This window comes from Vombatus ursinus, unplaced genomic scaffold (assembly GCF_900497805.2).
Source record: "Vombatus ursinus unplaced genomic scaffold, bare-nosed wombat genome assembly UNPS02014822.1, whole genome shotgun sequence".
NCBI lineage: Eukaryota > Metazoa > Chordata > Mammalia > Diprotodontia > Vombatidae > Vombatus > Vombatus ursinus.
In genome coordinates, this window is record NW_020954600.1 from 1,623,569 (window position 1) to 1,638,518 (window position 14,950).

The 14,950-nt window shown below is 51.5% G+C and overlaps 1 protein-coding gene across 5 annotated transcripts in view; it reads right to left on the reverse strand.

The window, feature by feature from the left end:
• Positions 1 to 14,950, reverse strand: part of DGKZ (diacylglycerol kinase zeta) — a 66,876-nt gene that overhangs the window by 22,470 nt on the left and 29,456 nt on the right. The window contains exon 1 of one of the 5 annotated variants that reach the window (XM_027837721.1): positions 10,897 to 11,007. The exons of the other annotated variants lie outside the window; for them this stretch is intronic. Coding sequence (XP_027693522.1) covers positions 10,897 to 10,976 — 80 coding nt within the window. The 5' untranslated portion in view covers positions 10,977 to 11,007. Of the gene's footprint in view, positions 1 to 10,896; positions 11,008 to 14,950 lie in introns of those variants that run through there. 5 annotated transcript variants of the gene reach the window in all.

The window sequence follows — 14,950 nt, forward strand, 5'->3', positions numbered from 1 at the left end:
CCCCCTCTCCCTGCAGCCTAAGACAGCCGTTATGAAAATAACCCCATAACGTGGCCGTGGGTCCGGAAGCCAGGAGGCATCAGAGGAGAGACTTGGGACTAGCTCAGGAGCTGCCTTTCAGCCCTCAGCCAGATGAATGCTCACTGGGGCCCCTGCCCTGCTCCTGCTCCTCCTTCCTCCAAGTGATGCCAGCAGGGTCTGTCTCTGGCACTTCAGTTTATAGAGGACTTTGTTCATGACAGCTCTTTGAGATAAGGAATGTGACTTCCTATTGCACCCGTTTTACAGACTAGGGATGGCTGTTGCTCTTCAGTCATGTCTGGCTCTTCATGACCCCGTCGACCACATTGGCAAAGATACTGGAGTGGTTTGCCATTTTCTTCTCCAGTGGAATAAGGCAAACAGAGGTTAAGTGACTTGCCTAGGGTCATACAGGTAGTAGGTGTCTGGGGCTGGGTTTGAACTCAGGTCTTCCTGACTCCAGGCCTATCCACTGAGCCACCCAGCTGCCTCACAGATTAGGAGACTGACACTTGAAGAAGCAATATGACTTGCTGAAGCAGACACCAACCCAAAGCTATGGAGAGGCTCTGGCTTAGCTGCAGCAGGGCAGGGCAAGACAGACTGACTAGTCAGTTAGCGAGGGTTTCCTGTGCATTACATTTTAATAGGAGAAGGCATCAGCTGCAGAGGGGTCTGGGAAAGGCCTCCTTTACACAGTGGGACTGGAGGAAGCCAGGAGCTAGGGGTGAGGCACGAGGGACAGCAGTGGGGAAAGGCCAGAGGCAGAGGGCAGTGGGTGGGAGATGAACAGCCAGGAGGCCAGTGGAGCCGAATCAGAGTTCAAGGAGAGGAGCAAAGGAAGAGGCAGGAAGGACTCAGGTTGTGAAGCACTTGAAATGCCAAACAGAGGGTTTTATATGTGATCCAGGAGGACTTGGGGGCCAATGGAGTTTACTGAATGGGGGAGGGGGGCAGAAGATATAATCAGATGAGAACTTTAGGAAAATCACTTTGGCAGGTGAAAGAATGAGCTGAGAATTCTGCACCCAGAGTCAGGAAGACCTGAGTTCAAATCTGACCTCAGACACTTACTAGATGTGTGACTAGACAAGTTATATAACCATTCACTTCCTCGGTATCCCCATCTGGAAAACTGGAAAAACAATAGCACCTCCCTCCCAGGGTTGTTGTGGGGATAAAATGAGGTATCTGTAAAGCACTTTAAAGTGTTACTTCAATGCTAGTTACCATTAATTAGCAAGAAGTGATGAGGGTGGTACAGGAGCGATGTTGTAAAGGTAGATCAGACATGGGGAGCAACTGGGAGGAAGGGGTCAGTGATGACACTAATGGGCTGGTGGTGCCCTCCACAACAGGAAAACTGGGAAGAGGGGAGGCTTTGGGAGGAGGGGGGCCAAGAGAAATGATTTCTACTTTGGACTGGTTGAGTTTGAGATGCCTATGAGAAGGTTATCCAGTTATGGGCAGGACTGGCACTCAGGAGAGATGTTAGGGCTGGATATATAACTGAACCCACAGGAGCTTATGAGGACACTGGTCTAGTTCATTTATCACTACCCAGGCTCTCACGTGCTCCAAGACTCATCGGGAGAATGGCCAATTGCTTAGGATGGTACTCAAGGCCCTCTATGATTTGGCCCAACCCCCCTCAAAACACACCTGAACTCACTCCTCTCCTTTCTTACCTCCACGGCTCTGCTCAGGCCATTCTCTCGGCCTAGAAGGCCTGTCACCTAGCCACATTTTTTCAATCCTTTAAGGCCTAGCTCAAGTCCAACCTTTTCTTCAATGTCTTTCCTAACTAGTTCAGGCCATGGGATCTGTTCCTCTTCTAAATCCCATGACCATTTGTTGTTTGTACCATTAACATGACACATTTTAGTTATTTTTCCATTTGGACCCCTCTCCTCGTCCCGTCGCCCCAAAATTAGATGACAAACTCATAGAGGGCCTAAGACACTGGTCTTAGGAAAGACTATGCGGCATATTAAAAAGACCACTGGATGTGAAGTTGAGAGAAACCTGGATTGAAACCCAGCCCTAACACTTATTAACTCCGTGACCTTGGGCAAGTCAGGAAATCTTGGAGCCTTATTTTTCTTATTTCTTTATAACAGAGAAAGAGAAAGAGAGTGAGAGAGACACTACCTAAAGGACAACTCACCTCACTGGGTTGGGGTGAGATCAAATCAAAAAATGAGGTAATATGCAGAAAGCCCCAGATAAATCGTTAACATTACTACTGTGCTTATCCCATATCCCACAGACCTTAGCACAGGGCTGACTTTGCTGAAGAGCTGTCCAGCTTAGAGTCTAAAAACACAGGCCAGGAAGCACAGACGCAAGCTGACACTCACTAAGCTGTCCTGTGTGTTGCCCACTGACCTAGGCTAGGGGCTGGCAGGGTGGTGAAGGGACAAGGTGAGAAGTATTCCCTCCCTCTGGGAGTTCAGCGAAGGGAGTGGTTAAGACATAAACCCAGGTAACTCCAAAGTTCCAACAGGCAAGTTCCATCCAGAGGATGTGACTGAGGGAGAGCTCCAAAAGAAGGCCTCCAACTGTAATGTCTCCAACAAGCCGGCAGGGTGAAGGAACATGGGGCCCATGGCAGACACAGCCATCTCTTTCCCCTCGTACCCTGTCCCCCAAACAAGCTGGGAGATGTCATGGACCAACCAGAGTGGAAAGAGCACTGGTCTGGGGTCACAAGATCCAACTAGTGAGGTGACCTGGGACTAGTCACTTCACCTTGAAGGCTCAGTTTTCCCATCTATAAAAAGGGATCCAACCCACCTTCCAGAGTTGTTGTGAAGAACCACCTTCGGCCTACAGACATGTGAGTTATTCTGATGTCAGGGGAGACCATCTCTCTCCACAATGTGGCTTCAATTTCGGAGAGTAAAATCCCAGGTCTTTGACATCAGGATGGAGACAGCTTTTTTTTCAAGGTCCCCTGCCCTCCAATCTCAAGCCTCCGAGTACCTGTTTCCCACTCAGCGGATACTATCCACCACTTCAGGGCTCTCTGTGTGCGTGCACGTGTGTGGACCTCACCACCCCCTTAGCTCCCTTCCAAGACTCTTCCAAGTGCTACCTCCTTCAGACAGACTTTGCTGATTTCTCCTGCTGTTGGTGCCCCCCCCCCTGCCCCAATCACTGATGTATTCCTGTACTTATCTGTGAATGTTTTAAGCCCCTAGTAGAATGCAGACTTGAGAACAGAGGCTTTTAACTCACCTCCTCATTCTACCCAAACTGCTTTCTCCCTAAAGTTACTAAGGAGGTCTCTGCCAAATCTAAAGGCTTTTTCTTGACCTCTCTCCAGTCTCTGACGCTGCTGACCGTCATCCTCTCCCTGACACTCTCTTCGAGGTTTCTACCTGGGACCTCACTGGCTCCTGGACCTCCTCTATCTGACTGTTCTTTCTCAGTCTGCAGGATGCATCCAGCTCATGCCTGGGAGACCCAAAGGGCCCTCTTCTCTCCTCCATACCGTTTCACTGGGTATCTCATCAGCTCCCATGGATTCAATTATCATGTCTATGCTGATGACTCTCAAATCTCCTTCTCCTGATCTCCAGTCTCACATTTCCAACTGCCCATTAGACATCTCAAAGAGGAAGCCCTGTAGACATCTTAAACTCAACACGTTCAAAGCTGAACTTTCCCCCCTCCCTCCCTCCCCCTTCCCAATGTCCCCATTACTGTCGGGGGCACTAACCATCTTCCCAAGTCTCCCAGACTAGAGGTCATCCTTGACTCCTCACCCCCCACCCCACCTCCAATCTGTTGCCAAGCCTTGTCAATTTTGCCTCTGTAACACCTCAAGCCTGGACTCTTCTGACAGCCTGTCGGTTGGTCTACCTGCTGAAGTCCCAGCCAAAATCCCACCTTCCACAAGAAGCCTCTTCCAATTCCTCTTAATTCTCTTAATTCTAGCACCTTCCCTCTGTGGATTATTGCTTGTTTGGACATAGTTCTTTGCATGTTGTTTTCTCCACTAGGCTATGAGGTCCTTGAAGACAGGGACCTTCCCTGGTCTCCCCAGAACATAGCCCGGTACCTGACATGTAGTAGGCACTTAGTAAACGTTTACTGACTGACTAGCCCCAGACTTAGCACAATGCCTGGGATAAATGTTTGCTAAATCACTGCCCTTTTCTTGGCCCTAAAGCTCGGCAGAGAGTGTCCCAAAAGACACTATTTCTTTATACTCACCACCCTGCCCAAGCCTCTGCATTGTTTAACTCTTGAATCAAAACCCCTGGTCCAGCAGCCAAAAAGTGTTAAGGTAGAGGCGAGAGACAGCTCCTGCTTTCCCTGGGAAGGGTGCAGGGCCACGCTGGAGCCTTCCTGACATCCCCCAAACCCAGTCTGACAGTAAAGAATTCCACCGGCCTGTGCCAGCCTCAGACACACGTCAAGCTGTACCCTGGCTGGTTCATTCCATTCCTTTTTGGTCAGCATAATATGAAGCAGCCTCTTGGTCCCCACTGGCTGTTTCAGCCACACTGGCCCAGAGTCACTGATTAATGAAGGACAATGATATCGTATCTCCTCTATCTTCTCCCAGCTCATCCCCTTCATGGCAAACTGATCTGTGGCCCCCTTCACTTCTCTTGTGTCTGTACCCCCCTCCACTCCACCTCTCCAGGCTGCTCTCATAGCTAGAGTAGCCTCCCGTTCCCCATCTGCCAGAAGCCACCGTGTTCCTCTGATCCCTCGTTCAAAATTCAGCTGCTCCCTTTCTGTACTTTTGCTCGTTATAGTGGAAAGGCTGCTAAACATGTGGTCAAAACATCTGGGTTTGAATCCAGGCTCCGGGGGACTGCGGGCAAAGTCACTGCACTGGGCCTCAATTTCCTTATCTGTAAAATGGAGGTAATGATCCTTAAGAGAAAAAGGGGAGGGGAAAGAGCCCTGGATCTGGAGGCAAAGGACATGGGTTAATGCCAGCTGTGTCCCCTGCTTCGCTTCCTCCCTTCCCTTTTCTGGGCCTTGTCTGGATGGAGCAATGTGCTGATGTGAAGCTCTCCCCCCAGCCTCAGAGCAGCACTCACAGTACTAACAGGCTAGTCCAGAAGCTTGGGCACACCGAAGGTTCAGGATGCCCCTGCTGTTAGCTCAAGTCTTGCCTTTCCAGCTAGACTGAAATCATTCGAGGGCACACAGGCCCGGCCTCCTTATCCTTTCATCCAGTTCAGCCCTCACCATACTGGTGTGCACAGAGAACGTGCTGTGGGGACAGCTGTTGCCGATGCCAGATCTTGGCATATTAGGCTGAGGGGACCGACTCCTCCCCACTCCCCCACCCCAACAAGTAACCAGAGAGGCCCCCACCTTCACTGTCCTTCAGTTTACAAAGGGGTAGGCTGTGTAAGCATCATCAGGCCACGTTTACAGATGGAAAATCCTCAGCAAAGTGAAGGGACTCCCCTGGGATTATACTTCACAAGTTTCAGGGTGCTGGGACCCAAACCCAGGCCTCTGGCTCCAATACTGCCACTCACTGCCTCTTTCACCAACACTTTCTCCCCATCTCCCTGGAGCTGCTCTAAAAAGAAGGTGGGGGAAGAACTGCAGAGAGGGGCCACATGTGCTGGAACCAGCCAAAGCCCCCATGCACATGGACTGGAGGCTGCTCTGGGACAAAAAACCCTTAGGGAAAAAAAAGCTCTGCCCCTTAGGGAACTCCTTACATGGGGGTACAGGGAGGAGGCAGCAGCAGGGAGGCACCTGGCTGGGCCCCAGGAGCAGAGACCAGCTGGGCCCCTTTCACAACCACCCCCTCATCTGTAAAAGGTCGGCGAGTGAAGCCCGAGCTAGGGGGTGGAAGATAGGGAGGCGCTGGCGTCTGGGTGGCAGGAGCCCAAGGCTCTGCACAGGCTATTTTTAGCCCTGCTGTGATAAGTCATCTGTGTTTGGCGAGGTCCTAGCATAGAGAGGACCCAACCCAGAGTTCTACCTGGCTGAAGAGTGAGGCCCACACACAGCCCTAGCCTCCCTCCTTTCAGGGCCATAAAACGTCTGAGTTAGAAGGGACCTGAGAGGCAGCTGGCCCATCCCCTTCATTTTACCCAGGAGGAGATCAAGGTGAGGGGAATGCAAATAACTTCCCAAGGTCACTCACACAATTAATGATATGTGCTCCCAAGCAAAAGGCAGCAGGACCGGGTTGGTGTTCCACTGCACGGTGTCCTCCTGAAGACCAGAGGTCCTTCGAACAGAAGACCTCAACCCTTTGCTCCAGGGTCACCAGAAAAACGTGAAAGGTCCTACCGGTATCCCTCGAAAGCCATATTGGAGACTACCTATTTGGGCCCACTGACTCTCTCTCCACCCCCCCCATCCCACCTCCTCCTGCCATCCTTGCATAAGCATTTTATTAAGTGTCACATTATGCCAGCATACTGAATGAGGTCCTGGGAGACACAAAAACAAGAATGAACAATCCTTGCCTTCTGGGGTCTTACGTTTTACTGGAGGAAATAACACGTACGCAAGAAAAAAACACAAAGTCATTTTTTGGAGGGAAAGGCACTAATAATTGGATTAAGAATGAGTTCCCACAAAAGCATATGGAAGTGATTATTGATCAATCAAAAAAAATTAATAAAGAAAAATAAAATTTTAAAAATTTTTAAAAAATTAAAAAAAAAAAAATGAGTTCCTGAAAGATGGGGCACTTGACTCCAGCTTTTAAAGAAGTTAGGGGCCCTAAGAGGCAAGGGAGAGAAGGGAAGGCATGGAGGTGGGCGATGAGATGTCACGTAGGAGTAACAACAGAACATTTAAGCACCTCTCACCCTCGAAATGACTGCTCTTTTGTGAGAATAAATTAAGGTCTTTGGAGCAGCTCCCGGACTCACAGAATATTAGAAATGGAAGGGATCAATCATCTGGCTCAATTGTCTGGTTTTACAAATGAAGAAACCAAGGCCCAGAGGGGGAGTGGCTACCAGCCCCTCCCTTTAAATAGAACAGATGGGACAACACCCATGTGAAAAGTGGCAGAAAAGAATCTGAGCCCTCTGCTCTGGAGTTTAGCCTCAGGAGCTAGGTCCAATGTGTACTGGGAGAAGGCTCCACTGGAACCCACGAGACCAGTGGCCATCGAGCCTTCCAGAGGCTTTGGAGGTGGAGGAGGAGGGACCTGGCACCTCCCAGGACAGGCCATCCCAGTTATGGGGAGCCCTGACTGTTAGCAAGATTGTTTTCCGATCTCAAGCCTCTCTTTGCCTCTACAATTTCTATTCATCGCTCCCGCTTCAACAGGTCTGATATTCTCTCCCCCCTGGAAGAAGGACAACAAGCAAGTAGCCGCTAGAGGGGTTTGTGGATGTGTGAGTTTGGGGTTTAGGGGGGAGGAATGAACCCCCTTCCCACTCCAGCCAGACACACAGGCCCAGATGGTCACGTGACTCACCACACATCCCGGCCCTGGCCCCGTTCTTTGAACTTTAGCTAAACCACAGAGGCTTCTCTACCAAGTGGGGGGGACGGGGTATGCGTGCATACTTCCTTGCTTAATATGTTTACCCCTGTACTCTCTTTCGGCCTAAAGTGGCCCCCAAAGACAGCTCAGCTGACAGGGAAGTGGAGGTTCCCTCAATATTTCAAACAGGATGCTGACCCCAAAGGCATGTTCTGGGGAAAATCTATGAACATCAACCATCACAGGGATTAGCCTCCTGAAGACCCTTTCCAGCCAGCTCTGACGCAGGTGACCCTCAGTCCGCTGAGTTATGCTGGGAGAAGGAAGCGAGGAAGAACGCACAAAACAGGTCCTCGAATACATGGCTTCGTGTGAAGCCACGATGGGACCTTGGGGAAGCGAAGGAGGCACAGACAGACAAGGAGGAGACATTCAGAGCCAGTCACAGTCTTCATCTCCCCACTCACCTACCTTTAAGTAAAAGCTTGGAACACAGGGCAGGCTTCCTCCAGTACCCACTCTCTTCCCCTGCACCCTCGAGGTTCTGCCAGACTCCCACAGATCTAAGTGAGAGGTATGATGGCAGAGGAAAGGAAGTGGGGGGGAAGAGAGAGGAGACAGGAGAGAGGGAGAGGGAGAGGGAGAGGGAGAGAGAGAGAGAGAGAAAAAGAAGAAAGGGAGAGAGAGAAGAGAGAAAGAAGAAAGGGAGGGAGGGAGAGAGAGAAAGAAGAGAGGGAGGGAGAGAGAAGAAAGGGAGAAGGGGAGAGAGATAAAAGAGAGGCAGACAGAGGGAGACTGAGAGAGAGGGAGAGGAAGGGGGAGAGGGGAGAGGAGGGGCCAGTCAAGGCTGGTGCTCTTTGGGAAGCTTGGTGGGACAAAGAAAGGCCACAGGATGTAATAGAAAAAGCCGAGGGAAACCAGGAAATGTGAGTTCTGGTCCCAGCTTTGCTATTTCCTGTGTGACCTTACACAAGTTCACGACCTCTCCAGGCCTCTGGTTCCTCCTCATTCTAATGAGGAGCTGGGTTAGATGATGCTAAGATCTTCTCCAGCTCTCTCCTGGCACTCAGTGGTGAAGGTCCTTTCTAGTTCTAACGGCCTGGGTCTCACATGCCTAGAATGCTCTCCCACAACTCCCTTCCTCCAAGAATCAGATCAAGAACCCCCAACCGCACCCCCGACCCATCACTGGGCATTTATTTTGCACATAACCTCTGGTTACTTACCTGTGAATGTGTGGTGTCCTTCTAGTAGAATAGCAGCTCCCTGAGGCCAGGGATTTTATTGCTTTAGCATTGGCCTCTTTGGTGCATGCAGTCAGTGCTTACTAAATGCTTGCAGACTGACTGATATGCTTTCCCCCCTTTTTATTATAAATTTAATCAACCACAACTATTTCCATATCCTCCCAACCAACAAAAGGATTGTTTATGGCACTGTGAACTTGCGCTGCGTGGCGATCTTTTTAAAAGCATTATTCCATTTAACAAGACAGTTACAAAACTGCCACATTCTGATGTTCATCTCTTAACATGCCGCCTTCTATGTTCTCTGACATTCTCTATTTCTACACCACGGACTGGATCTGGCTGGCTCCTCCGTGAGCACTGCGGAAAAGCGAGGCGGAGGCCACAGTCTTAGGGAGCCGGCCGGCTCCGTTCTGACCCACAGTCCTCTGTGTTCAGAGAAATGCTACTGACCATTTCCTGAACTCAGCACACTTCACATACAAGCTGGAGGAGGAGGAGGATCTTAAGGGGGCCAATGTCGCCCCCTTGTGCCTTCCTGGCATTGAGCAGGGCAGATGCCCAAGCCCAGAGCTCAGGCAATGGTTACTTCCTTCGAAACTTCCTGTGGTCACTTCCTCCTGTGGGATGAGGCTGGAGACCCAGTACAGTCAGATGACCTGAGCTAGGCAGACCATCGAGGAATCAGTCTGCCCATCTCTGCACCTGAGTGATTCCTGATCTCGATGCTGGGGGAGGGGACTCTCTTCACTGACAGACTGCAACCCCCTATGATTTCCCTGTGTCCAACCTGATAACAAGCTAAACAGGCTATCAGCAGGTCCCCAAACTGGCACAATCACCCATCTATGCCTGCGCCTTCCAGAGATGGTTACAGGTTTAAGAGACAAATCAGCTCTGTCAAGCACCAGCTAAGAAAGTCCCCCAAGTGTAGCACTGTGGGCAGACTTGAATTTAGACACTTTACACCAGACACATACACTTAATAGCTGTGTGACCCTGCTCACATAACCTCTGTCCCTCAGTTTCCTCATCTGTAAAATGGGGATCATAATAGCACCTGCCTGCCAGGGCTGTTGTGAGGATACACAATCGTTTTTGTAAAGCACTTGGCACCATGTAAATACCAGCCTACCGTTCTCCCTCAGGGCCTTGGGGAGCCTCAAAAGAGGTGGCTGTCCATACAACATTGTTTGATCAAGAGTCTCCTGACCAAGGCGAAAGTGACAACCTCAAAGTCCCCAGAATGCCCCATGAATGGAGGGGCTTCGGGGCCACTCTGGCGGTCCTGTGGCTTGACCTCAGACGTCTCCCACACAAAAGCTAGAAGCATCTGCCCGTGTCCCTATGCCCTACGCTCACCCCATCAAACTGCTCCTAACTCAGGCCTCGGGGGCAGGGCACCCTCCTCGATGCTGGCTCCCAGAGCCCACCACACAGACTCTACAGTCATGTCCTGTCCCCCCTTTACTTCAGACTCGCTGCTTCACGTAGAAACTGCAGCAGTGAACCAGCACGGTACAATAATGACGAAAGCTGTGACAAGCAGCACCCACATTTGCGTGGTGCCTTAAGGCTGACAAAAGCCTTAGTCTGCTGAGGCAGGCAGCATGCATTTTATCAACCCGACTTTCCAATGAACAAACTACAGGTCAGACATGCAGACACTTGCCAAGGGTCCTCAGGTTCCAATACAGGTTTCTGGCTTCCCAACCAAGGGCCCTGGCCCAACAGGCCTGGATTCTGGTCCCAGTTCTGCCGCTGATCTGTTATAGGACCCCTCCTCCCTCTGGGCCTGTTTTCCCCACCCTTAAAATGACAGGGCTGGACACGTTGGTCTAAGGCTCCTTTCAGCCCTCAAATGCTGGGCTATGAGTGCAAGCGGCAGCTATATCTAGTCAGCTCTATACCCCCTCTTTCCCCAGAACCCCCACAACCACAGGCTGCCTGCTCTATCTCCTTATTTTCACTGGGTACATGGGAGCAGCCTGGACAGGCTAAAAGCCTTCAAGAACAGTTGCTACAGCTGTCTAATCTCCCCTCCTGGCTTTTTTTCCTTCAGAGTCCAGCCTGATGAGAATTCAAGTGCCCATTTATAGAGTCACAGGCTCGACAGCTGGAAAGGATACTACGGTTCATCTGGTCCAACTCTCCCCAGGTAGGTAAGGCCCAGAGAGGGAAGTAACCTACCCAAGATCACGCAGGTGGTAAAGAAAGAGCCAAGCCTTAAAGTCAGGATCTCTGACTCCCAATTCCGGATTTGTCCACATTGCGGCCTCACTGCCAGGCACCCTGGGGCACCCAATAAAAAGGAAAGGAAGAGGCAAAGGGAACAAGCATTTATATACAGCACCTATGATATGCTAGGAACCATGCCAACTGCTCGACAAACATTATCTCATTTGAGATAATAATAAATAAAAGGTTCCTCTCCTTCAACTTCTGAAACAACCTTTCCAGACAGCAGGTTACTCAGGTGGCTGGACTACAGGCCTCTCCCTCACTGCCACCCACCAGCAAAATTGCCTCCAACTGGGGGGAAGGCCCACTTGAGATCACAAAATGGTGGCGCTCCAAGAGACTTAGCATCCCAGTACCCAGCTCTATGCCAGGCACAAAGCAGGGAAGTCCGATGCTTTCGTATGCTAGATAAGGAGACTAGGGCCTGGGAGAGAAAGTGACTTACTCAAAGTCACACAGCTAGAAAAGGACAGAACCAGGGCTCCAAGCCAGATCTGGAGTCAGCTCCCTCCAGGATGCTTCCCATTACACCATGGCCGCCTTTCAGTGAGGTGGCTGACCTCGTCCCTACTTCTGCGATCTGACAGCGCTCTCTTGGCCAGCGAGCCTCAGTGCTAAATAGATGACAACAGCATTGAAGAAGTTAAAAAGATACAGCCCTTGTGCCGCCCCAGGAACCTCCAATCTGGAGACGTTACCGAGGACTGAGGAAGAGACAACAGACAGCTGGGCTCCCAGGGCATCAATGAGTGTCTCCTGTGTCTGGAGGAGCCAGGGCTTTGTGGAAGGTGCTGGCAGCTGGTGATGCCCCTGGGGCAGAAAACCAGCTAATCCACAGGCAGCATGACCTTCAATTCAGAGACAAGGCCAGAGGAAGGAAGACCCAGCCTCCCACCGGGCCCACACAACCCACAGGCTGAGCCCACTGGCAAGCACAGGAAGGGTCCCTCCAGATCCCCTCTGCATAAGTAAACCCTAGGGGCAATGAGCTTAGGTCCTGGGAGGCCACCTTCAGTGGGACAAGGCCAGAGACCCAAGCTCCTCCCTAACTAAGTGATTAGTTACCAGCTGGAAGTACGAGATGGGGGGGGGGGGGTGGCCAGTCCTTCTGTCCTGCCAGGCTGGGCAGGTGGAGATTGAGAAAGAGGGGGCAATGACTCAAGATACCCAGGAGTATGGCTGGCATCCAGCATAGCATCATGGCAAGAGCACTGGATTTGGAGTCAGAGGACCTAGGTTTGAATCCAGATTCTGTAACATAATTTTATCTGTGACCTTGGACAAGATACTGCATACCTCTCTGGGCCTCAGTTTTGCATCCGGTTGGACTGGGGGACTTTGGTCATCCCAGTAAGAACGTGAGGAAGTCTGGCATCAGTGGAAAGAGGTCTGAGCTTGGAAACGGGAGAGACCTAGGTTTGAAAGCTGCCTTTACACTTCCTGACAACTGATGATGTGACTTAATTTCTTGGTGCCCAGGTTTCTTCTCTGTAGAATATGGATAATGCTGGTGCAGTAGGTACTCCACAGCACTGAGGCTTAAATGAGACTGTGTGTCAAGTCCTTTAAAAACCTCCGGGCGCTCCATGTCAGCGATTTTTATTATTTCACCTCCAATGCTGAGCCCAGAATGACTCTATCAAATCTTATTCCCACCCCCCATCCTGTGCACTGCTTACACTTTCTTCTCGGCTTGGGGTTTGTATCTACAGTCAAAATTGGTGCTGCAGGAGACAGCCAGAGAAAGAGAATCGAGGGGATGATGGGGGTGTGATCTTAGAGCCGGGGGCACTGAGGGGCCAAGGCCTGTTTCCCCTGGGCCTCCACCTAGGATAAAGGAAGCCAAAAACAGTAAGGATGCTGGCTAAGGATGACACAGTCCAGTTTCAGTGACACTAACCCGACTGGATATCCCCCAAATTGAATTGGTGACCAAAACCGAGAGAAGCAAGAGGATACTAGGAAAAGAAAGCCATGGTGAGGGAAGAGGGAGGATGACAGGCCAAGCTGCCACAGAATGATGGGTACCGCATCAAGCCAAGAGTGTTCTCTGCCCTGTCCTTCCCCATCATGCACTTCACCCTCCCCCAGTTCATCCCTGCACCAAAGGGCTCCGGACACCCCCCATTACTGGTGTCTGCTGGTTCCACTCTGCCTGCAGCTCATCCCTAGACGCGCCTTTCTTTGTCCATCTGTACAAAGGACAGCCTCGTGCCAGGCTGGTGCAGTGGTCCCTTTGGCACGCAGAAGAGCAGCCACGGAGTGATCCCAGGAACGGGCAGGAAACCACCGACGTGACCCCTCTTGCAGAGTCAGGTGCACGCTGGAGGTGGAAATACGGCTGCACAGGGAGAGGCAGACTGGTGAGAAGGGGAAAGGGCTCTTAGCCATTCCTTCTCCCTTAAACTAGAAATCATCACAGCACTGGAACCCGTGCCCAGCACACAAGCCTCTGACTCAGATTAACAATGGCACATCACTGGTCCATACTGAATCTTAAGATGTGGGCGAAGTGGAGGCGTGGGATGGTAGTTCCAGCTTCAGTGTATGCCAGTGTAGGGTTCGTGGAAAGTCACCCAGTTAGATTTGCTCTCAGCCAATCCCAGATGCGAGATGCCTTTTCTCAACATAAGGCAGGAGATTATTGGGGGTGAAGTCTGTCCAAGTAAGAGTCAAAGCTGAGTACAAGGAAACCTGGGCAACAGAGCTGAGACAGGACTTTAGCTAAGCAATCCCCGGGCAGAGTCCAGCAGTGTCCTGACGGGAGCCAAGGACGCTTGGTAACCCCCTTGACCCACCTTAAAGCAATAAGCAGTGCCCAGGTGGCCCTGAAAGCACTGACTGTTGTCACTTACTGAGCCCCTCTGACTCCCCAGCCTGCCCTGACTCTCACACCCAAGGCCCACGCACACCCCAGTCACAGGTATGTCACCCAAGGTGCAGGAACCAAATGGAGCAAACAGCAGAAGGACCCCGAGTGGCCACGTGCCAGCCTGAGATAGAATGTCAGACCAGTTGATCAGAAGAGAGCTGAGGATGTGTTCTAACAGGGCTGGGGTGGCAAGAGGTTGGATAAGGAGGAAACAGGAAGCCCCAGGCTGGGCTCCTAAGGGGTGATTATCCCCTGCAGACACAGCTCTGCCTCATTCAGGGACAGGAAAAAGATCGATGGAACCTACATCCTTCCCCATCTCCTCCAAAAAAACAAACCAAACCAAACCCTGCCATAATCATCAATGCATCTGGGAGAAAAAAGTCTGAAGGTCTAATACTGAGCTCTGGAGGCTTAAGTGAAATAGTGCCACCAGCTAGGCAGCTTGAGGTCTAGGGGAATTCTGCCCAGAGGGTGCCCCAGAAATGGACAGAAGGAGTGACATGGGGCTGAAAGAAAAGGCTGACTGTTCAAAGAGTGCACAGGATGAGGGCCCGCGGTGATACTGTCAAGAGGGTGCATGAGGATAAGGGAAAGTGGTGACAGTGACTAGGAGAAGCCCGGGGGAGGCAAGAAGCAACCAGGACCAGGGAGTACCATGTGGACAGGACAACAGCCAGAGGATTCCAGGGAGATAGGGACAAGAGATGACCAGAATGGGAATGTGCCACAAGGATGTGGGCAGGAAAAGATAGTGACCATAAGATGTCAGGGGAAAGGAACAGGAGGTGACGACGCCCAGAGGATGCCAGGGGATGGGAACAGGACGTGACAACACCCAGGAGACGAGGGGCAGGAGGTGACAACGCCCAGAGGATGCCAGGGAATGGAGGCAGGTGGTGACAACTGCCAGAAAATGCCAAGACGATGGGGGCAGGAGCTGACAACGACCAGAGGACGCCAGGATGGGGGCTGGAGCTGACAATGACCGGGGATGGCAGGGGGTCGGGGGCAGGAGCTAGCAATGACTGGGGATGGCAGCAGGAGCTGGCAATGACCAGGGACGGCAAGGGGGATGGGGGCAGGAGCTGACAATGACCGGGGATGGCAGGGGGTCGGGGGCAGGAGCTG